This window comes from Somniosus microcephalus, chromosome 22 (genome assembly GCF_052327205.1).
Source record: "Somniosus microcephalus isolate GS21.2 chromosome 22, FLI_Smic_1.0, whole genome shotgun sequence".
In the NCBI taxonomy this organism is placed as follows: Eukaryota; Metazoa; Chordata; class Chondrichthyes; order Squaliformes; family Somniosidae; genus Somniosus; species Somniosus microcephalus.
Window position 1 is genome coordinate 22,144,249 of NC_141008.1, and position 25,035 is coordinate 22,169,283.

The 25,035-nt window shown below is 46.0% G+C and overlaps 1 protein-coding gene across 11 annotated transcripts in view; it reads right to left on the reverse strand.

The window, feature by feature from the left end:
• Positions 1–25,035, reverse strand: part of LOC147102099 (general transcription factor II-I-like) — a 209,191-nt gene that overhangs the window by 40,784 nt on the left and 143,372 nt on the right. For all 11 annotated transcript variants that reach the window (XM_085964295.1, XM_085964294.1, XM_085964296.1 and 8 more), the window contains 3 exons: positions 24,363–24,421; positions 20,915–20,986; positions 560–743 (listed from right to left, as the gene is read on the reverse strand). In XM_085964295.1, coding sequence (XP_085820421.1) covers positions 560–743; positions 20,915–20,986; positions 24,363–24,421 — 315 coding nt within the window. The remainder of the gene's footprint in view (positions 1–559; positions 744–20,914; positions 20,987–24,362; positions 24,422–25,035) is intronic.

Below are 25,035 nucleotides of genomic sequence, written 5' to 3' on the forward strand. Positions count from 1 at the left end.
AAAAGGGTTTACTTTGTTTAGCTCAATTGTGTACAGTATACAAAGTCAACTCCCCCAAACACGAGTTTATTGATCAAGACTTACTACTGCTAACATTAACAATGCAATGGAAATTCTAATCAGTCAACTCGTCGGCAACAGCAAGTTGGGATGTACATCCAAGACTGCTCTAACAATCTAAACATTTTTAAGACTCTCTTGAAGCATAAATCTGCTGCTTGATAGATACCATCTTTCACATTTAGTATGGAGTAGTAGCTACTCTAAAACTAACCAATTAAGAATGCCCACCCACTCTGAAGCACAAAATTTAGTGGTATGTAGCTCTTGCCCAAAGCTCACCCTGATCGATTACACCACACTCTATTTTGATGGTACGTAGCTTAAAGTAGGTTTGATCTGAAATGCTCCATGTTTTCATCTCCCCCACCAATTCTCAGTCAGACAGAAACTTAAAAAATGAAGTTCAACTTAAACTCGCAACTAACTCAAAGTCTGAACTTAATTGGTTGCATCTTAAAAGTGCTGCAATAAAAAATAAAATATAAACCAAACCAACCTTTTAATAATAAACTTAACCCGATTACTTGCTTGTAGGATCTTCTCTAGCCTAGGAATTCCATACCAAGAAGGGCTTCTGAATGGAATGTTGTCAGGTAAACCCTCCACATAGAGGTCTTTAGGGTGAGATTCAAATTTACGATAGGGCACAATCATTGCTTGTGTCTGTCCCATGGCTTCAGCTGTAAACAACGGCAACATCAGAATTAATATAAGTGAACAACTCAATGTTAAAGACCTTTGTTGCAGAAAGTGTTAACCCTGCACAGCAAATATTACGGTAAATTTGCCGAAACTGCACTTCCAGTGAGGCGACTCACTCAACTGGAGCATAGAATAGGCTCTACAATGCTAAGAGACCTGTGATTTATGCTCTGTTCAAGCAAGGCTCCATGCCAGGAGCATGGGGTTGCTGAACTTACCTTATTGCACTGTATGGACTCCAAAATTTCCCATCTCCAAAATGTTAATTCACCTAAACTGCAGGTGTTACATTTGTACAACTATAAACCATAATCACACTAGGTGCTGTTTTCGCACTAGCACCAATTCAGACTCATTGTTATAACCTTACAGCTGACTCAAAAACATACTACCTTGCTCTGATGTTGCATACATTGACTACAGAAAGTATCAAGTACCTTAAACTTTCACTCCCTCCACTACCGGCGTACCGTGGCTGCAGTGTATACCATCTACAAGGTGCACTGCAGCAACTAGTCAAGGCTTCTTTGACAGCACCTCCCAACCTTGCGACCTCTACCACCTAGAAGGACAAGGGCAGCAGGCGCATGGGAACATCACCACCTCCAAGTTCCCCTCCAAGTCACTCACCATCCTGACTTGGAAATATATCACCATTCCTTCATCGTCGCTGGGTCAAAATCCTGGAACTCCCGCCTTAACAACACTGTGGGAGTACCTTCACCACAATGATTGCAGCGGTTCAAGGCGGCAGCTCACCACCACCTTCTCAAGGGCAATTAGAGATGGGCAATAAATGCTGGTCTTGCCAGCAACATCCACATCCCATGAACGAATAAAAAAAAAAAGTACAACCATGAGTGAACTGAAGAGTCTACGCCTTTATAATCTTTTGTTCGGGTTATGTAAATGCCATAAAATGCAAAACACCCAGTTTCTTTTTCTATTTTATACAAAATAGTGTCTCTCCTGTGGCACTGCACATAGTATCGCTCTTCCATGTCTGCCATTGTGTTGCTATTTCCTTGTCTCCCTTCTGTCCTACTTCTTTTCCCTTCAGACTGGAAGATGATAGGTGGCATGGTGCTGCAGGCAAGGGAGTTGCCAAGGTTCACAGGCCACATTTTCTTGTGGGAGGTGCAGGTAAAATGCAGCCTGCAACCCTTAGCGCCTCCTTGCATATACCCTCCCCAAACTTCTTGCTTCACCTCCCCACCTCACTGCCCTGCCAAACTGGTCTCCATTTCCCCTACCCTTACCACCACTGCTTCATTAGTGTCACCCCTAACTTTTTTGAAATATCTCTTATCCCCTGTATCTGCCCCTTCCTATAACCACTCTATCCACTCCCTCCTCACCACTCCATCCTCCCAAGAGTAGGTAACCAGAGCCCCGTTACCCAGCATGAAGCTGGGAAACCAGTAATTTAAAAAAAACTGCTTATAACACTATGGCCTAGAAATTGGGTATAGCCCCGCTTGAGGAGTTAGAACTGGCGATGCGCTAAGTTTATAGCCAGACGAGAGCTATCCGCGCCTGGGGCGATATTGGGTTGCATCGCCCCCAAAGGGGATTCAGGCGCTAAATCAGCCGTTGCACGGTGCTCTGAAGGCGCAAAAGGTCAGGCGCTACTCAATTTCGACGCGGACGGGCGCAGCGCAGGTGAACTCAATTACGGCAAAGCATGAGACCTACAGGCGCCGGCCGGCTCTTAAAGGGGTGGGTCAGTCAGACGGAGCTTCAACACCCAACGCCCTGTAGGCCTCAGATTCGGCGCTCGCCCTTGTCTGGCGGTACAAAGTTAATCATTATGGAGAAGGTTAGTCAGAGAGCAGAGCGCTTCAGCACTGAGGCTCTGGACCAATTGGTGGCTGCAGTTGAACACCGTCGACAGGTGCTGTACCCGGATAATGGCAAGAGGCCAAATCAGAAGGCTTACCGACGATCTTGGAGGGAGGTTGCTGTGAGGGTCAACTTCAGCAGCATGGCGACCAGGACCCCTGTTCAGTGCAGGAAGAAATTCAACGACCTGACACGGATCGTTAGGGTGAGTGATGGTTTACCAAACTTGTGCTTCCCTCCATCTGCAGCTGACTTCGGGCACCCTGCTGCAATGATGCGCCAATGGCCATCTGTCAGTATGCACCCATGGCCCTTTCTGGGCAGACACATGGACAGATGTCTCAAGGCCTCATGTAAGGGCTCTTGCACCATGGGGGGCATGCGATGATGTCTCAAGGCCTCATGTAACAGAACCTCCCCTTCTTGCCCCTGCAGTCGAAGATGGCGCAGATTAGAAAAGAACAGCGTCGAACCGGTGGCGGACCTGCACAAGTGGTCACTCTCACGGATCTGGAGGAGAGAGTGCACCAGATACTTGGAGGACGTCTGTCTGGTCCAGTGACCACTGCATCTGCCGACCCCATTACCGACAGCGAGGGTAAGACTCTCACCTTTTCCACCTGTTGCCTTCCACTTGGTCCCCCCGCCAGCATGCATCCTCAGTGTGCAGCCATGTCAGAGCCATGCCGCAATCTGGCATGCCTTTCAGCAAACCTGTCCTTTTGCTAAAGCCACTCTTCCACCTCCCACTTTCAGATGAAGCAGCACCAACTCGGGCTCAACGCGCTGAAGCTGCCAGTGCCAGTGCCACTGGAGGAGAGGACCAGGAGGAATCCGGACCAGCCGTTGCAGAATCCGGGGAGCTGAGACATCTGCAGACTGGGGATAGTAGTCCCCTGGAGGGGAGGGGGGGGTGGCTCTGAGGATGAACCAGTTGCCGGACCAAGCGGCATGGAGCAACGCAGTGGGGATAGGCAAGTTCGGCCACCGTCTCCCCGCAGGGCAAGGCAGGTCGTCATGACTGCTGCACAGAGTGCAGATGAGGTCCGGCGCCTGGCAGAGATGAGCAAACAGGCCCGGGTCAGACACACGGAGCTGATGGCTGCAGTGGAGAAGATGCCTGAGTCAATAGATTCATTGGCTAGGAGTATGTTGGACTTCGGGGCAATGGAGAGGTCTCTCCAGGGCTTCAGGGCCACAATGGACAGGACTATCCAGGGCTTCGGCCCAACAATGGAGAGGACTGTCCACGGCTTTGAGTCGGCAATGGAAAGGACTGTTCAGGGCTTCGGACAATCCCTGGAAAGGTCTGTGCAGGGCTTGTCCGAGGCAGTGGAGCAGTCGGCTCCTGCCTTGTCCGAAGCCATGGGAAGAACTGTCCAGGCCTTCTCCGAAGCGCTGGCACCTGGCACACAGGTCCTCACTGTTGCCACGCATTCACTTGCTGGGCTCCTCCACAGCCAGATTGACGCAACGCGATGTCTCACTGCAGCCACCCTCTCTGCATCAGATAGGATCACCCCGGGCTTCCACTCCCGTACAAGGTCAGGAATCCGTGGAGCCTGCGATTGTGGCGGATGAGCCGAGCCGCTCCCCTCAGATAGCCAGTGTGTCGTCCGACCATGGTGCAGGTGTCCTCTCTCGGCAGGAGACCATTGCACATGCCAGCGCTGGGCCGCCTGCATTGCAGCTGCCACCACCTGCAGGCCACACTGCTCCCAGCCATGCTCAAAGCAAGCATCCCGCGTCCGCACCCTCCAAGCCCAGAGGTCGGCCAGGCCGTACCTCAGGGGCTTCTGCGCTTCCAGACAGTCGGCAAGCGTCCCCCAGCTTTGAGGCCGCCACTGGGGTGCAATTACGTAGGAGCAGCAGGGAGGGAAGGGGCCGGGCGCGAACGAGAAGTCGTTCTCCCTCAAGGGGCCAGTTGTAGAGGGAGGTGCTGAGACGTTTGTTTGTCCAAATTCACAGACACCCTCACCTGCTGTTATAGGTGCAGATTTTTGTTGGGTTTTGCTGCTTTGCCAAACAGGTCACTTTTATTTTGGCAGTGATGGTTTCTGCTCACTTTACGTTGTTTAGCTATAATGAAAGACTTTTGTGTCAATAAACAGAAGTTTAAATGTTGCTTGGTGCATGTGACTACTTTCAGTGATGCTGGCATGCAGAGGCCCTCAAACATCCAAAGTGCCCATGAGGTAAGACTCTCATCATTCCGCCACAGGGGTGTCGAGACGAGTCCAGAGGAGCCTCTGACGAATGGACCTTCCACTTTCAGCAGCCCTTCCATCTACCTCCTCTTCCTCTTCCTCCTCCTCCTCCTCCTCCACCTGCTCTTCCTCCTCCTCCGCCTGCTTGTGCAGGGTCCGAGGGAAGGTAATGAATGGACTCGTTCGCCTATAAAAGGGCATCTGTCACTTGCCGGATGCAACAGCGGACTGCAGCCTGAGCGACAGTCGCATTGTCCCCAATGGCTGACTGAAAGGAGCCGTTGGCATAAAAATGGAGGCCTTCAGTCAGTGTAGCCATCACGGACAGAGAGGTTCTGCACCGTTCACGCGGCTGCAGATCCTGACCAAGCAGGTGGCACAGATCAGTAACAATGTCCCTCCAGAGTCGGAGCCTTCGCAAACACTGCTCCTCGGACATGTCAAGGCTTGTCACCTGCTGCCTAAAGACCCTCGCAGCCTCCTGTCGGATTGGCCGACCTCCATTGCCCCTCCTCCTTCTGGCCAATCCCGGCCCTCTCTCCCGCCGTCTCTCTGCCCCTTCAGTGTTGGGCAATGAGGCCGTCGCCCTCCAAACAAACTCCCATTCCAATGCCAGTTGGTCAAAAGGCTTTTAGGTGTAGTGCTGCAAGTGCTTCGGACAGGGTTTAAGGTCCCAAGTACTGTAAAGCTAAATTCCCAGAACTCCACTCCACATTAGCTCGCCCACTCTCTCCAGCAGCGGTCGCAATGAGCAGGCCAAGTGGCAGAAGATTCTGCACTAGAGCTGTCCCCTTTAAATAGCGCCGCCCTACTCCGAGAAGGGCCTGTTAGCCCTCCTTCGAACTGTCACTAATAGCGCTGGGCGCTAAGGCTCCGGGCGCCACCCAATATGCGCTCAGGCGCTCCTAAAAGGCGTTGCACACTGAAATGACGTCATGAGCTGCTTGCGCTCGCGCGCAAACACTTAGCGCAGGAGCTAAATGTGTAGTCAATTTCTGAGTTGGCGCTATCCTCATAGCACTCGCCCCAACATAGGGCTTCGCCCCAATTCTAGGTCTCTTTAGGCGCGCAGCGCCGGCGCTACCAACCCAATTTCTAGGCCTATAAATAGAATATAGCACTCAATATCGTACAACTTGTGTCTACTATTTTTCTAGCTTGCTGCTGGGAATTCAGCCAAGCATGACAAGCCAGGCAGCAAGGCCCCAGTGCAAGGTGGCACACGAGGGAGGAGACAGGCCCGAGCCTGGGGTCAAGCAGGTAGGCAAACAGTCAGAGGTACAGCGGGAGGTGGCTGAGGCAGTCAGTCAGAGGGAAGGCCAGCATCGGTTACAGGTAAGGAAGACAGAAAGCGATCCAAACTGAGAGGCCACGCAACAGGCAGGTCTGGGGAGGTCTGGGAAAAAGAAGTAGGACGGGAAAGGAGAAGTCTTGAGGCCTTTGGAGGCAGCAGACAAGTAAATTTAAAATTAAATTAAAATTACACTGAAATAAAACTTATCTAGCAACAGTGGGAAATTAATGTTAAATAAATTAAAAATAAAAAACAAACAAACATTCAGAAGGAAACTAGTGTCAGAAGTTAAAGGTAAAGAAAAACACTTAGCTGCTGTGGTACCTAGAGGAATGGACCTGGGAGACGAAGCTTGGAGGAGCGGCAGCACCACCTAGCGTTGGGAGCATTGAAAGGTAAGTATACATACCTTAGAGATAAACCTTACTACCCAGGCACTGCACCCATGCATGACAGAAGCATGACACAGAAAGCAAGTCTGACAAAGAGGAAGTGCAGACTAGACTTTTGATATATTAGTGTACCTTCAATATTGTGCCTAAAGAACTTATGCTCAAATAGATTGGTTGTATCCATTGCAAGAAATTGTTGCAATCCAACCTATCAAAACTGGACAAAGATAGATTACCTACCTTGTAAAGTTATCTTCATTCTTAAATGAAATTAATTCACCAAATACCATAGGAGTTAAATTAGGTCATATTCGTTCTGAGGAAAACACGTGCTATGAACTCTCAAATATATAGCAACATCAGACTTTTTAGGTAGTGTTACATATGGCATTCTGCTCCAGAATCCTAGTCTTAGTCACGCACTAGAATGCTGGTTCAATTTGTCCTACAGCTAGTCTCTAAGGATTCAAAATCCTAAAACACAAAATTATTACCTAAAAGGTGCGAGTGAATGGTCACAAAAGAACATGGAGTGTGGAACATGCATATCAAAGAATTAAATTCATTTGACAAGGTGGATCATTCATTTTCTTCATTCTGCAAGCCCTATATGACTTGGGAAATGGAGGCACTTCCATGGGCCATTAACCTCCATCACAGGACATAACTGTCAAATGCACCATCATTGACAGTTGTCAATCGCAGACAACATAGTGGTTTCCTCCAAGTAGCAGCTTTTGAGAGATGATCAATTGGGGTCCTATTTAGTAATTGGTCGGGAGGTAGGAGACAGAGAGTAGGGATAAAGGGATTGTTCTGATTGGCGGGATGTGACAAGTGGTGTGCCCCAGGGATCTGTACGAGAGCTCCAGTTTTTTCATATATTAATGACTTGGATGAAGGAAGCGAGCAGGGGTACCAAACTCATTTTATATATTCAAAAGCAAAATACTGCAGATGCTGGAAATCTGAAATAAAAACAGAAAATGCTGGTAATACTCAGCAGGTCAGGCAGCATCTGTGGAGAGAGAAACAGAGTTAACGTTTCAGGTCGATGACCTGTTAGAACTGGAAAAAGCTGGAGACGGAGCAGGTTTTTACACACTGTTCTAACACTTCCAATGAAGCTCAACGTAAGCTCGAGAAACAGCACCTCATCTTTCGATTAGGCACTTTACAGCCTTCTGGACTCAACTTAAGAGTTCAACAATTTCAGACCATAACCTCCACCCCATCCTTTTTTTTCCTCCATTTTTTTTTCTCTCCCACGTGGCAGTTGTCTTTCATTCTGCCAGTGCCATTTACACTTCATCTAGAGTCATCTTTTGTTTCTTAACTTGTCTCATTACCATCTCCTTTTGCCTTGCACCATCTCTTAATCTCTCCTGCCTTCCATCCTATCACAGACCTTCCCTTTTGTTCTTTCCTCCCCTCCCCCCTTTCCCTGCCCCTGCACTTGCTTAAAAACCTGTTCCATCTCCAGCTTTTTCCAGTTCTGACTCTCCACAGATGCTGCCTGACCTGCTGAGTATTTTCAGCATTTTCTGTTTTTATTTCATTTTATATATTAATTAGCTGTGTTTCCACCATGCATCATCGCCCTTCTGTTCTAGGACTTCTGATCTGCATCCATTAGTTCAACCTGCTGCTGCTATTCCACATTAACTATTGCTGGCTTCTCTCCAGCAACTACAGCTCTACTCTGACTGATGAACTCTAAATGCTCTGCTTTTTACATCTGCTCGTCTACCCCACTGGTAAAGTTACCAATTCTTTTCTCCAATTGAGTGCACCGGCTCAAAAGTCAGCCTCATCTTTCCAGGGGATTTTCCCTGGGCACATGCAACGCGAACATTCATGGGAAGTCTGCAGGCCGGATGAAACAACTTTAGGGAGAACCCAGAGCAGCACTCAGTGCCAGATCAACTAGAGTTAAATCTGACAAAGAGCTTGTAACTCACTACCCCTGAAACCAAAGTCACATTAAAAAGGCACAATGGGAAGACAACACTGTTTGTATTCTGAAAGGATGAGATCAAACAGTTGCTTTAAGATTGCAGCACCCTGGAAATCAGGCATGAAAATGCAATCCAAGTGCATCCAGTGGGACTCATCCTAATCCTCGAGTAGAAACAATGGCGCTAGTGATTTCCCAGTGAAGGAAGTCAGTCAGTCTCTGGGTATCCTCACATCCCGAATATATCCTAGACAATCCAGGTGTGGTTCTTCAACCAGTGATCAACAGTCAAATGATCACGAGCGCCTGCTACCATATTGTCTACCCTGGTCAAAAATATTCAACCAAGAGCTGGTTCACGCACCAACAACCAAGCTGGACTGCTTCTTGACAGGTGGTCAGGCAATGGGTCCTGCCTTGTTTATTCACAGATCAAACTACTGTCATAGATTGGGAGCAGCAGAGAGCGGACCGACCTGTGAAGGAACAGGCAAAGGAGGAGCGAGGAAATAAAGCCCGAGGCTCGAGGCCCAGACCGAGCTATTGGGAGCAGCAGCGAGAACGGACCTCAACAGGCAACATTCGAAAGTGACGTCAGAGATTTAAAGTGACGTCGACACAAGGGAAGCAGCTGATTGGTAAGTAGGACCTGGTGAGTATTTCTACAGTCCAGTCGTTAAAGTAAAAGTAAGGTCTCTAGTTTAGAGTAAGTAGTGTTTAAAGTGAAGTAAGGTCCCTAGTGTATTTAATATTCTTTAATTTAAAGGAAGTAAAGGGAGTAAATTAAGGGTAGGACATGGCAGGGCAGCTCGGCGACGTGAAGTGCTCCTCCTGTGCTACGTGGGAAGTCAGGGGCACTTTCGGTGTCCAGGGCGAACACGTGTGCAGGAAGTGTCTCCAGCAGCAGCTACTCAAAATCCACGTTTCGGAGCTGGAGCTGCGGCTGGAGTCACTGTGGAGCATCCGCGAGGGGGAGATCTTCGTGGATAGCACGTTTAACGAGGTGGTCACACCGCAGGTAAAGAGTGCACAGGCATGGGTGACCGCCAGACAGAGTAAAAGAACTAAGAAGGTAATGCAGGAGTCCCCTGGGTCCATCTCCCTCTCCAACAGATTTTCCGTTTTGGATACTGCTGGGGGAGATGGTTTCTCAAGGGAATGTAGCAAGAGCCAAGTCAGTGGCACTATGAGTGGCTCAGCTGCACAGGAGGGGAGGAAAAAGAGTGGGAGAGCAATAGTGATAGAGGATTCTATCGTAAGGGGAACAGATAGACGTTTCTGTGGCCACAACGTGACTCCAGGATGGTATGTTGCCTCCCTGGTGCCAGGGTCAAGATGTCACTGAGCGGCTGCAAGACATTCTGAAGGGGGAGGGTGAACAGCCAGAGGTCGTGGTCCATATCGGTACCAACGACATAGGTAGAAAGAGGGACGAGGTTCTGCAAGTAGAATATAGGGAGCTAGGAAATAAATTAAAAAGCAGGACCTCAAAAGGTAGTAATCTCAGGATTACTCCCAGTGCCACATGCTAGCGAGAGCAGAAATAGGAGAATAGACCAGATGAATACGTGGCTGGAGAAATGGTGTAGGAGGGAGGGATTTAAATTCCTGAGGCATTGGAACCCATTCTGGGGAAGGTGAGATCTGTACAAGCTGGTTACACCTCGGCAGAAACAGGACCAACATCCTCACAGGGGGGTTTGCTGGTGCTGTTGGGAAGGATTTAAACTAGTTTGTCAGGGGGCTGGGAACCTAAGTGTGGGCCCAGAACGGAGAGAAACAAAGCTGGAAGTGCAAATTAGAAAAGTAGTCAGCAAAACTAGTAGGGAGCAGAAACAAAGGCCAACAGTAAAAAGGGTCAAAGTGCAGAAAAATATTAAACAAGCAAAGTTGAAGGCACTTTATCTAAATACACGCAGCATTCGCAACAAGGTGGATGAATGAATGGCACTAATAGAAGTAAATGGGTATGATGTAATTGCCATTAGAGAGACATGGTTGCAGGGTAACCAAAGCTGCGAACTGAATGTTCCAGGGTACTCAACATTTAGGAAGGACAGACAAAAAAGGTGGCGTAGCACTGTTAATAAGAGATGAGATCGGTACGGTAGAGATAAAAAATCTTGGCTTGGCAGATCGTGATGTAGAACTGGAATCAGTTCGGGTGGAGCTAAGAAACAGCAAGGGCGGAAAACATTGGTGGGAGATATGTATAGGCCAAACAGTAATGGTAATGTAGGGCACAGTATCAATCAAGAGATTAGAAGTGCATGTAACAAGGGCAAAACGGTAATCATGGGGGACTTTAATCTACATATTGACTGGGCAAATCAAATTACCACTAATGGTGTGGAGGACAAATTCTTGGAATGCATGCGAGATGGTTTCCTGGATCAGTATGTGGAGGAACCAACCAGGGGACAGGCTATTCTGGATCTGGTACTGTGTAATGAGAAAGGGCTAATCAATCTCTCTTCCTCCTTCTTCTTAGGCAGTCCCTTAGAACTGAGGATGACTTGCTCCCACATTAAAAATGAGCTCGCAGGTGGCCGATTAGTCCAATGCGGGACCTACAGTCTCCATCACAGGTGGGGCAGACGGTGGTTGAAGGGGCGGGTGGGTGGGGTGCTTGGGTTGACGTGCACTCCTTGCGCTCGCTCCCGGTGAAGAGACTCGAGGTGTTCGGCGCCTTCCTGGATGCTTCTCCTCCACTTTGTGCGGTCTTGGGCCAGGGATTCCCAGGGGTCGGTGGGGATGTTGCACTTTTTCAAGGAGGCTTTGAGGGTGTCCTTGAAGCGTTTCCTCTGCCCACCTGGGGCTCTCTTGCCGTGCCGGAGCTCCGAGTAGAGCGCTTGTTTTTGGAGTCTTGTATCGGGCATGCGGACAATGTGACCCGTCCATCGGAGCTGATTGAGCGTGGTCAAAGCTTCGATGCTGGAGATGTTGGCCTGAGCAAGAACACGGACGTTCGTGCGCCTATCCTTCCAATGGATTTGCAGGATCTTGCGGAGGCAGCGTTGGTGGTACCTCTCCAGTGCTTTGAGGTGCCTGCTGTACATGGTCCATGTCTCTGAGGCATACGGCAGGGCAGGTATCACTGCTGCCCTGTAGACCATGAGCTTAGTGCCGGGTTTGAGGTCCTGGTCTTCAAACACTCTATTCCTCAGGCGACCGAAGGCTGCACTGGCACACTGAAGGCGGTGTTGGACTTTGTCGTCGACATCTGCCCTTGTTGACAGTAGGCTCCCGAGGTATGGAAAGTGGTCCAAGTTGTCCAAGGCCTTGTCGTGGATTTTGATAATCGGGGGGCAGCACTGTGTGACGGGGGTAGGTTGGTAGAGGACCTTTGTCTTACGGATGTTTAGTGTAAGGCCTATGCTCTTGTATGCTTCAGTGAAGGTGTTTACGGTGGTTTGGAGTTCGACCTCCGAGTGAGCGCAGACTCAAGCATCGTCTGCATACTGTTAATTCGACAACAGAGGATGGGACGACGTTGGATCGGGACTGGAGGCGACGGAGGTTGAACAGTTTCTCGTTTGTTCTGTAAATTAGCTCCACTCCAGTGGGGCGCTCACTGAGGGCGAGATGGAGCATTGCAGCAAGGAAAATTGAGAAGAGCGTTGGTGCGATGACACAGCCTTGCTTGACCCCGGTTTGTACGTGAATTGGGTCTGTGGTGGAACCGTTGGTCAGGATCACGGCTTGCATGTCATCGTGAAGCAGGCAGAGGATAGTGACAAACTTTTGAGGGCAGCCGAATTTGAGGAGGACACTCCATAATCCCTCACCGTTGACAGTGTCAAAGGCCTTTGAGATCAAAGGCGGCCATGTACAGTGGTTGGTGCTGTTCCCTGCATTTCTCTTGTAATTGACGTGCGGTGAAGATCATGTCCATTATGCCCCTTAGTGGGCAGAATCCACATTGCGACTCTGGGAGGAGCTCTTCGGCCACTGGGAGAAGGCGATTGAGGAGGATTCTTACGATGACTTTCCCTGTGGCAGGTAGTAGGGAAACTCCTCTGTAATTACCGTAATCGGACTTGTCACCTTTCTTGAAGATGGTCACAATTACGGCGTCTGAGATCCCCTGGCATGCTCTCTTCCTTCCAGATAAGAGAAATGAGTTCATGAATTCGCGCCAGTAGTGCTTCTCCGCCATGCTTTAGTGCCTCGGCGGGGATTCCATCTGCTCCTGAGGCCTTGTTGTTCTTCAGTTGTCGGATGGCCTTTTCAACCTCATGCCGGGCTGGGGTTGTGCCGAGATGGTGGCGGGTAGCATGCTGTGGGATGGAGTTGAGGACACTCACGTCGAAGACAGAGTCGTGGTTAAGGAGATCTTCAAAGTGCTCCTTCCAGCGGGCACTGACTGCTTCCCTGTCCTTGATGAGTACCTCTCCGCTCCTGGCTCGCAGTGGGGAAGGGCCTTGGGTGCTTGGGCCGTAGATGGTCTTGACTGCACTAAAGAATCCACGCACGTCGTGGTTGTCGGCTAGCTGCTGGATCTCCTGCGCGTTCTCCACCCACCATCTGTTCTTTAGGTCGTGAGTTTTTTGTTGGACCTCGGCCTTCAGGCTTCTGTAGAGCTGCTTTCTTGCTCTCGCGTTCTGTTGCTGTTTCCAGATCAGAAATGCCTTGCGCTTGCGGCTTATTAGCTCCTGGATCTCCTGGTCATTCTTGTCGAACCAGTCTTGGCGTTTCCTGGTTGAGTGACCGAGCGTCTCTTCACAGGTGCTGATTATGGAGGCCTTGAGTGCAGACCAGATGCTGTGGGCACTCTGTGTCTCTGCATCTTGTGGTAAAGGGGCCTTTAGGGACAAGTGACCATAATATGATTGAATTTTACATTAAGTTTGAGAGTGATGTAGTCCAATCTGAAACTAAGGCCTTCAATCTAAACAGAGGAAACTACAAGGGTATGAGGGACAAGTTGGCCATGGTAGATTGGGAGACTAAAAAGGTATGAAGGTGGACATGCAATGGCTAACATTCAAGGAAATAATGCATAATTTGCAACAAACATATATTGCTCTAATAAGGCATAAAAACCCAAAAGGAAAAGTGATCCAACCATGGCTAACAAAAGAAACTAAAGCTAGTATTAAGTCAAAGGAGGAAGCTTAAAGTTGCCAGAAAAAGCGGTCAGCCTGAGGATTGGGATCTTTTTAGAAATCAGCAAAGGGGGACCAAGAAAGGGAAAATGGAATATGAGCACAAACTAGCAAAAAATATAAAAACAGATTGTAAAAGCTTCTATAGCTATGTAAAAAGGAAAAGACTGGCGAAGGTAAATGTAGGTCCTTTACAGTCAGATGGGAGAATTTATAATGGGGAATGAGGAAATGGCAGAGAAATTAAATAAATACTTTGTTTGTGTCTTCACGGGGGAAGACATAAAAAGCCTCCCAGAAATACGAGAAAACCAAGGGTGTGACGAAAATGAGGAACTTCAAGAAATTATTAGTAAAAATAACAGTACTGGCAAAATTAATAGGACTAAAAAGTCGATAAATCCCAAGGACCAGATGACCTACATCCTAGGGTTTTGAAAGAGGTGGCCATTGGGATAGTGGATGCATTGGTTGTCATCTTCCAAAATTCTTTAGATTCTGGAACAGTTCCTGCAGATTGGAGGATAGCAAATGTAACCCTGCTATTTAAGAAAGGAGGGAGAGAGAAAACAGGGAACTACAGACCTGTTAGCCTCACATCAGTAGTTGGGAAAATGCTGGAATCGATTATAAAGGATGCAAAACTGGGCACTTAGAAACTAATAGTAAGATTGCTGGGCAAAGTCAACATGGATTTATGAAAGGGAAATCCTGTTTGACAAACCTATTTGAGTTCTTTGAGAATGTAACTAGTGGAGTAGACAAAGGGGAACCAGAAGATGTGGTGTATCTGGATTTTCAGAACTTCGATAAGGTCCCACACAAGAGGTTGGTGAACAAAATTAGGGCACATGGAATTGGGGGTAATATACTAGCATGGATTGAGAATTGGTTAACAGACAGAAAACAAAGTGTAGGGATAAATGGGTCTTTTTCAGGATGGCAGGCTGTGACTAGTGGGGTACCGCAAGGATCGGAGCTTCGGCCCCAGCTATTCACAATCTATATCAATGATTTGGATGAGGGGACTAAATGTAACATTTCCAAATTTGCTGAAGACACAAAGCTAGGTGGCAGTGTCAGTTGCGAAGAGACCATTGCTAGTGCGAGCAAGCACTGAGTGCGAGGTCAGCAGAGAGTGCTGAGAGTTTGGGTAAGTGTGAGAGTTCTTTAATTGTTATTTCTCTTTAAATCATTCTTGATAAGATTACTTAAGCAGTTTAAGTAAAGGGGAAAAGTTAAGTATTTGGGATTCTGTTGGTTTGAGAAGAGTAAAACAAGGTTATACTGCAGTAGGAGTAAATTGGCACAGCAGGCGGTGAAAACCAGTTTTCTAACCAATCAGCAGGGGTGACTCATTTGGCTGTAAACAAACAAACAGTATAAAAAGACCATTGCTAGTGCGAGCAAGCACTGAGTGAGAGGTCAGCAGAGAGTGTTGTGAGTTTGGGTAAGTGTGAGTTAGGGTAAGTGGGGTGTTAGGTGCTCTTTTCAAACTTTAACTCTGTGGGTTGTAGTTAATAAGGCCTTTCTGGTGCAGAGTGACTGTTGGTAAACCATTTAACTGGTGTAACTAGAGGGATTGATTTAATTTAAATCCAATTAATTAAAGGGGATACTAGCATCTAAAATCGGGCTGAGGGTGTCCATAACTAACAGTAAAAAAAATTAATTAATTACATAGAATGGAGCAGGTGATGTGCTACTGTTGCGAGATGTGGGAGCCGGTGAACCCCATTGAGGCTCACGGTGATTACGTCTGTGACAAGTGTCTGCTGCTACAGGAACTCCAGCTCCGTGTTGATGAGCTGGAGTCTGAGCTTCAGACACTGCGACACATCAGGGAGGGGGAGAAGTACCTGGACTTTCTGTATCAGGAGGTGGTCACACCTATGAAGTTAAGTAATTCAGATGTAGCCCATGGTCAGGGACAGGACGGTGTGACTACGAGTGAGGCAGGTACGGGGATCCAGGAGGTAGAGCTGGAGGAGCCGCAGCCCTTGCTCTTGACCAACAGGTTCGAGGTTCTTACTCCCTGTGGGGACAGGAGCAGGGACTGCAGGGAGGATGAGCAACCTGGCCACAGCACCGTAGAACGGGGGGCCATTCAAGAGGGGGGAGTAAATAGAAATGTTGTAGTGGTAGGGGATAGTATTACTAGGGGGATAGATAGAGTTCTCTGCAGCCGAGAGAGAGTCCCGAAGGCTGTGTTGCAGGGTTAAGGACATCGCCTCTGGGCTGGAAAGAAACTTGCAGTGGGAGGGGGTGGATCCAGTTGTCGTGGTCCATGTTGGTACAAACGAAGTAGATAGGACTAGGAAGCCGGTTCTGTTAAAGGAGTATGAGCAGCTAGGGGTCAAATTAAAAAACAGAACCTCAAGGGTAATAATCTCTGGATTATTACCTGAGCCACGAGCGAATTTGGCTAGGACAAATAAAATTAGAGAACTAAATGCGTGGCTCAAAGACTGGTGTGGGAGAAATGGGTTTTGCTTCCTGGGACACTGGCACCAGTACTGGGGCAGGAGGGAGCTGTTCCGTTGGGACGGGCTTCACTTGGCCAGTGCTGGGACTAGAGTCCTGGCAGATCATATAACTAGGGCTGTAGAGAGGGCTTTAAATTAACTAGTGGGGGGGAGGTTCCTAGAGAGCAAATAATAAAAATGACAACAGAGAAGGTCATAGACTTAGGTAGCAGTGGGGAAATTAAAAACCAGAGCATGTCAGGAAGGGGCAGAAGGTATGGAGTAAAAGGTAAAGTAATAAAAAGGGCAAAAGCAGGAACTAAGTGTCACAAAACATATTTGAAAGTTGTCTATCTGAATGCACGTAGCATTCGTAACAAAATAGATGAGTTAATGTCACAAAACTACATATGGGTATGATCTTGTGGCCATTACAGAAACATGGCTGCAGGGTGACAATGCCTGGGAATTAAACATACCAGGTTATTTAACGATCAGGAAGGACAGGCAGGAAGGAAGGGGAGGTGGGGTGGCTATGTTAATAAAGGAAGGAATCACTAATACAGAGAAATGATATTGGGTCAAAAGATCAGGATAATGAAACAGTTTGGGTGGAGATAAGGAATAATAAGGGGAAAAAAACACTAGTGGGCGTAGTCTATAGGCCTCCGAACAGTTGCAACTCTGTTGGACGGAGTATCAATCAGGAAATAGTTGAGGCTTGTAATAAGGGAACATCTATAATTATGGGGGATTTTAACTATCATATTAATTGGACAAATCAAATTGGGCAGGGCTGCCTTGAGGATGAGTTCATTGAGTGTATTAGGGATGGGTTTCTTGAGCAGTATGTAACTGAACCGACCAGGGGGCAAGCAACCTTAGATCTGGTCCTGTGTAACGAGACAGGATTAATTAAAAATGTCCCAGTAAAGGATCCCCTTGGAATGAGTGACCATAACATGGTTGAATTCCATATTCAATTAGAGGGTGAGAAGGTTGGATCTCAAACAAGCGTGCTAAGCTTGAATAAAGGAGACTATGAAGGTATGAGAGCGGAATTGAGTAGAGTGGATTGGGAAAATAGATTAAAGGGTAAGACGATACATGATCAGTGGTGTACATTTAAGGAGTTATTTTACAACTTCCAAAAAATATATATTCCACTGAGAAGAAAAGGGTGTAAAAGAAAAGACAGCCATCCGTGGCTAAGTAAAGAAATTAAGGATAGTATTCGACTAAAAACAAGGGCATATAAGGTAGCCAAATCTAGTGGGAGGATAGAGGATTGGGAAAACTTTAAAAGACAGCAAAAAATAACAAAAAGATTGATTAAGAAAGGGAAGATAGATTATGAAAGTAAATTAGCAAAAAATATAAAAACAGATAGTAAGAGTTTTTATAGTTATATAAAAAGAAAAAGGGTGGCTAAAGTAAATGTTGGTCCCTTAGAGGATGAGACTGGGAAATTAATGGTGGGAAATATGGAGATGGCAAAAACACTGAATGAATATTTTGTATCAGTCTTTACAGTAGAAGACACTAAGAATATCCCAACACTTGACAAACAGGGGGCTATGGGGGGGGGGGGGGGGGGAGAGGAGAGGAGCTAAACACGATCAAAATCACTAAGGAAGTGGTACTCGGTAAAATAATGGGACTCAAGGCGGATAAATCACCTGGCTTACATCCTAGGGTCTTGAGGGAAGTGGCGGTAGGGATTGTGGATGCATTGGTAATAATTTTCCAAAACTCCCTGGACTCGGCAAAGGTCCCGGCAGACTGGAAAACTGCTAATGTAACACCCTTATTTAAAAAGGGCAGTAGACAGAAGGCTGGAAACTATAGCCTAACATCTGTGGTAGGTAAAATTTTGGAGTCTATTATTAAGGAGACAGTAACAGGACATTTGGATAATCATAATTTAATAGGACAATGTCAGCATGGTTTTATGAAGGGGAAGTCATGTTTGACAAATTTGCTGGAGTTCTTTGAGGAAGTAACATATAGGGTGGATAAAGGGGAACCAGTGGACGTAGTGTATTTAGACTTCCAAAAGGCATTTGACAAGGTGCCACACAAAAGATTATTGCTTAAGATAAAAAATCACAGGATTGGGGGTAATATTCTGGCATGGATAGAGGATTGGCTATCTAACAGAAGGCAGAGAGTTGGGATAAATGGTTCATTCTCAGACTGGCAATCAGTAACTAGTGGTGTTCCGCAGGGGTCAGTGCTGGGTCCCCAACTCTTTACAATCTATATTAACGATTTGGAGGAGGGGACCGAGTGTAACATATCAAAGTTTGCAGATGATACTAAGATGGGGGGGAAAGTAGTGAGTGAGGAGGACATAAAAAACCTGCAAGGGGACATAGACAGGCTAAGTAAGTGGGCAGAGATTTGGCAGATGGAATACAATACTGGAAAGTGTGAGGTTATGCACTTTGGCAGGAAAAATCGTAGAGCAAGTTATTATCTTAATGGCAAGAAACTGGAAAGTACTGAAGTACAAAGGGATCTGGGGGTCCTGGTGCACAAAACTCAAAAAGGTTAGTATGCAGGTGCAGCAAGTGATTAAGAAGGCCAATGGAATGTTGGCTTTCATTGCTAGGGGGATAGAATATAAAAATAAGGAGGTATTGGTTCAGTTGTGCAAGGTATTGGTGAGACCGCACCTGGAATACTGCATACAGTTTTGGTGTCCATACTTAAGAAAAGACATACTTGCTCTCGAGTCAGTGCAAAGAAGGTTCACTCGGTTAATCCCGGGGATGAGGGGATGGACGTATGAGGAGAGGTTGAGTAGATTGGGACTCTACTCATTGGAGTTCAGAAGAATGAGAGGCGATCTTATTGAAACATATAAGATTGTGAAGGGGTTGGATCGGGTGGATGCGGGGAGGATGTTCCCGATGATGGGTGAAACTAGAACTAGGGGGGCATAGTCTTAGAATAAGGGGCTGCTCTTTCAAAACTGAGATGAGGAGGAGCTACTTCACTCAGAGGGTGGTAGGTCCATGGAATATGCTGCCCCAAAAAGCTGTAGAAGCTACATCATTACATAAATTTAAAACAGAAATAGACAGTTTCCTAGAAGTAAAGGGAATTAAGGGTTACGGGGAGCTGGCAGGAATTTGGACACGAGTCTAGGTTCGGATCGGTCATGGCCCTGTGGGTAGCGGAGCGGGCCCAGGGGCCGTGTAGCCTGATCCTGCTCCTAGTTCGTGTGTCTAATTCTGTTAGATTCAGGAGATGGTTCTGTGATAGTAGATTGGCGGTTAGGATCAGATCAGCCATGATCTTATTGAATGGCAGAGCAGGCTCGAGGGGCCGATTGGCCTACTCCTGCTCCTATTTCTTATCTCGACAGGCTCAGTCAGTGGGCGAGAACATGGCAGATGGAATATAATGTGGATAAATGTGAAGTTATCCACTTTGGTAGAAAAAACAGAAAGGCAGAGTATTTTCTAAATGGTGAAAGATTGGGGAATGCAGATGCTCAAAGGGAACTGGGTGTCCTTGTACATGAGTCACTGAAAGCAAATGTGCAGGTGCAACAAGCCATTAGGAAGGCAAATGGTATGCTGGCCTTCATTACAAGAGGATTTGAGTGTAGGAGTAAAGAAGTCTTACTCCAATTATATAGGGCCTTGGTGAGACCACGCCTGGGAGTACTGTGTACAATTTTGGTCTCCTTACCTAAGGAAGGATAAACTTGCCATAGAGGGAGTGCAATGAAGGTTCACGAGATTGATTCCTGGGATGGTGGGACTGTCGTATGAGAAGAGATTGAGTAAACTAGGCCTGTATTCTCTTGAATTCAGAAGAATGAGAGGGGATCTCATTGAAACATACAAAATTATTACAGGGCTTGATAGGATGGATGCTCGGAGAATGTTTCCCTTGGCTGGGGAGTCTAGAACCAGGGGCCACAGCCTCAGGATAAAGGGTAGGACATTCAGGATTGAGATGAGAAGCAATTTCTTCACACAGAGGGTGGTGAATATTTGGAATTCTCTACCCCAGAGGGCTCAGTCATTGGGTATATTCAAAACAGAAGTCGATAGATTTCTGACTAGTAAGGGCATCAAGGGATATGGCGATAAGGCCGGTGAATGGAATTGAGGCAGAAGATCAGCCATGATGTCATTGAATGGTGGAGCAGGCTCGAAGGGCTGAATGGCCTACTCCTGCTCCTATTTCTTATGTTCTATATCAGCTGTCCAGTCATGTATTGATTTGCCCTACACCCATTAATGGAAATGTCAACTTAACCATTAAAAACTCCTGGTGATTGATGTGCTAAAACAATTCAGTTACAGTCTAATTGCGTTGAGCCAAATATTCTAAAGAAGCATTCATTAACCAGCCAGATTATGCTGCTATTACCACTCAGCTGGAGACTAGATAGATTCTGACTGTAGGCAGACCCCTTGACAGACAATTCCTTCCAGAGGCCGGCACTCAAGATCCAGAGCGGATTCCTACAGAGCAAATGCTAGATTTTAAAAAGGACTTCAAATTGTGCTTTATTGTAGCAATTGCTGACACTATGTTGCTAGGTAATTGCTTTGTCATCAATAGTTATGTGAAGCAAGTTGGTTTTCTTTTGAACCACAAAGATGTTAAGGAGCATAGAATATTATCCCTGGCTGCAAGGGAAAAAAAGAACTGGTATTCTAGCACGTGACCATAGGTGACACATAATGAGGGAGAGAATGCCACAAATTGCTTCTTTTCCAAACCTTTAACATCAAACGCCCAGGATCAATGCATGCATCAAATCAGTAGAAGCTGGAGATTTCAATTGTATGATGGTCAGTAAATCTAAGAAAGAGGTGAATGCAACTAGAATAAACTTGGGATGTTAAGAAAAAGTACCGTATCTCTTGCTGAAAAGTTCTTCGACCATCCTCCTTAGTTTAGTAATTCTGGTATTCCACTCTTCTTTTGCTGGAAAATAAAAATGAGAATGTTTACAATTCTCTATAAATATCTGAACTCCTTATCCAACAAATAATTTCCAAGTTAATCACTTAAATATACACAAAATAAAAATCAATCACACAGTAACCCTTTCTTTATACAGAGTTGAAGGATGTATGGAAACTGTTTTAGTGAAGCATTTAGCACATTAATCAGGAAGCTGCAAACATAAATGAGTTTACTAATGTTTTCCAATAACTGGATACATCTGTCAGATGATAATAGGGTACAAAATAATTTATTCATTACACTTCTACAAAATATTGTCAATAGGACAGTGGAGTCCAAAACTTTTCTCTACTGGACCACTCAGCTGTATAGCAGGGCACCTGGTGGCCAAATAGAACAAATCACAACACAAAATGCCAAATTAATAGAATACTTTAGCTTTGAAGATAAATCTTCCAACTATTAGAAATTTTTTTTTTTTTTTTTTTTTTAAACTCTACATGAGCATTTTCTTTATTCAATGTCTTTTGCCTTCTTTCACCATCTTGTTAGAAAAATGTCTCAGTAATTTAGATTAACTTGTTTATTTTTGGCATTAAGGATTGCTATTTCAAAAGGTTTATATAAGCAATTTCCATTTTATGAAAATAAGGAATTGATAATGGTTCAATAAGGAGTGAAGAGCATGCCAGGAGTAGCACCAGGTGTACCTAAAAATGCAGTGCCAACCTAGGGAAGCTGCAACACAGGACTACATGCATGCTAAAAAGCAGAAGCAGCATGCTATAGACAGAGCTAAGCGAACCCACAATCAACGGATCAGATCAAAGCTCTGCAGTCCTGCCACATCCAGTCGTTAATGGTGGTGGACCATTAAACAACTAACGGGAGGAATATCCCCATCCTCAATGATGGTGGAGCCCAGCACGCTAATGCAAAAGACAAAGCTGAAGCGTTTGCAACCATCTTCAGCCAAAAGTGCCAAGTGGATGATCCATATCAACCTCCTCCTGAGGTCCCCACCACCACAGAAGTCAGTCTTCAGCCAATTCGATTCACTTCACATGATATCAAGAAACAGCTGAGCGCACTGGATACAGCAAAGGCTGTGGGCCCCGACAACATCCCGGCTGTCGTGCTGAAGACTTGCGTTCCAGAATGAGCCGCGCCTCTAGCCAAGCTGTTCCAGTACAGCTATAACACTGGCATCTATCCAACAATGTGGAAAACTGCCCAGGTATGGCTCACCACCACCTTCTCAAGGGCAACTAAGGATGGGCAATAAAAGCTGGCCTTGCCAGCGACGCCCACATCCCATGAACGAATTTTAAAAAGGCTAACGGAAACATCGCTGTAGACAAGACAGGATTGGCAGTTAAATATTGCAGGGTATAATGGATTTAGAAATGACAAGGTGATCTGTCATAAGACATAAGAACAAGGAGGCTGGTGGTGTGGAAGCTAAGAATGGGGGATCCTGTCACAGTTCCGAGCAAGGAAAGAAAAGGGGCGAGAGTATAAGCACGGGAAATGGGATGAACCCAGGCAAAGGTCCAGTCAATCACCGTTGAAGGGAATCCATCACTAAGGGAAAATGAGGACATTTTGGAAGCTCTGGTGTGGAAGGTGGAATCGGAGCAGATAGGTGGAGACAGAGAAATTGAATGGGGAATGCAGTCTTTACAGCAACTGGGGTCAGTGGGTTTGTAATTGATGTCAGTGGATAGCTTATTCCCAGGAACAAGGGAAAAGTCAGAAATGGACCATGCAAAAGGTAAGGGAGGTGTGGAAATCGGATATAAAGTTAATAAAATTCTCTAGAGCAAGAGCAGAAAACCGCACAGAATCCTCTAGATAATGGAGAGATCAGGGAGGGGACCTCGGTGGGACTGTAACAGTGTTCAACAGATCCTACAAACAGAGACATACGGCAGATGACAAAACTCGGAAACATTGCACACAGTGAGGAGAATAGGAACAGTTTTCAGGAGGACATAGACAGACTGGTGAAATGGGCAGACACATGGCAGATGGAATTTAATGCATAGAAGTATGAAGTGCTGCATTTTGGTAGGAAGAAAGTAGAAAGGCAATATAAACTAAATGGTACAATTTTAAAGGGGGTGCAGGAAGAGAGATACCTGGGGGTGTACATACACAAATCTTTAATAAAGATGGCAGGACAAGTTGAGATGGCTGTTTAAAAAAAAAAAAAATACAGGATCCTTGGCTTTATAAACAGAGGCAGAGTGCAAAAGCAAGTTATCCTAAACCTTGATAAAACACTGGTTAGGCCGCAGTTGAGCTCCACACTTTAGGAAGGATGTCAAAGTCTTAGCGAGGGTGCAGAGAAGATTACTAGAATGGTACCAGAGATGCAAGACTTCAGTTACATGGAGAGACTAGAGAAGCTGGGGGTGTTCTCCTTAGAGCACAGAAGGTTAAGGGTTTTTGATAGAGTAAATAAGGAGAAACTGATTCCAGTGGCAGAAGGGTTGTTAACCAGAGGACACAGATGTAAGGCAATTAACAACAGAACCAGTTGCGAGATGAGATTTTTATTTAAACAGCGAATGCACTACCTGAAAGAATGCTGGAGCAGATTCAAAAATAACTTTCAAAAGGAAATTGGATAAATACTTGAAGGGTTCAAATTTGCAGGGCTATGGGAATAATTAGTTAGCTCTTTCAAAGAGCCGGTACGGGCACGATGGGCCGAATGCTTTCTGTGCTGCATCATTCTATAGGGCTTATCTTTTATCTGGAGGAAATCAGTGGAGTTGAAGGAAAACTTCTTAATTGTGAGAATAAGTTCAACGAGGCAGAAGAGGCTAGTGGTAGATAGGACTGGTTGGAACGCTGTTCAAGGAAGCATCAGAGGGCCCACAGGCCATCGTGGTACGGGATGAAGGTGCATAGCGACTGTACGTCCAGTGAAAAGGAGATGGCTAGGAACAGAAAACTGGAATTTGTTCAAGTGAGACAGCATCAAAAGAGTCGCAGATATAAGTGGGTAGAAAATGGACAAAGGGGATAAAAGTCAAGTTAAAATGAAATACATTTGGTGGGACAGGAGCAGGCTAAAAAGGTAAATCTATCTGGATAATACCACTTGTCGATTTTGGGGAGGAGGTAGAAGCAGAGTGTGCAAGGAAGGAGAATTATAAGTTTGGGAGGAGGGAGTTGGGGTGGAGGAAAATCTCCAGAGGTGATGCGGTAATGGTCTGAGAAATCATGGCTTGCTGTTCAGTAGTGGGGTCGTGGTCCAGGTGGAGGTAGGAGGAGTCGGCATTCAGCCTCAGCATTGTAAACAGAGGTCCTACCGTCATTCAACTGCAGCGCCTTTGTTGGTTTTGTACTAGATGAAGTACATAAAAGCAGTTTGAATTCATACCTCCTGGCACAGTTTTGTCTGGAGTTGTTTCTTCACGTTCAATAGATAACAATTCTGGTCTGGTACAAGAACAAAAACAGTAACAATTATTTCCAATACACCTGTAAAAGGATCAATTGTTAATTGCACCATTACCTGCAGCAACTGGTCATAAAATAACTGAGGACTTTGCAAGTATTTCGTTTTACAGCAAAAAAGTTCAGTCTGGTGATTATCAGTAAGTACCAAACTAAATAAATTGTTAAAAAAAACACTATTACAATTTCTTCGATTTAAATCAGAACTTCTTTGAAAACAGTTTCATTAGGTTAGAATATTTGTTAGCTTAATTATATATTGCATGCATACGTTTGTTTCTAAACAAATCATTTAGTTTAACAGGTCACTGTAAAGGGACAACAAACTGAACTGGAGCAGTAACGTGAGAGGGAAGACAAAGGTCAAGACTACAATTCCCCACATCTGGAGTTTCCAGTCCCAATTAGTCTAGTCTACTGTTGAGGAAGAAAGAAATGGGGCACCAAAACATTTGATCATTTATTGCCTCTTCCCACACAAAAACTGTTTTCCCCCAGCTTACAGTACTAATTCTTGAACATAGAAGGCAAATGGATATATGCATAGTGATAGATCGTGTTCTCTGCAGCCAAGAACAAGAATCCCGAAGGGTGTG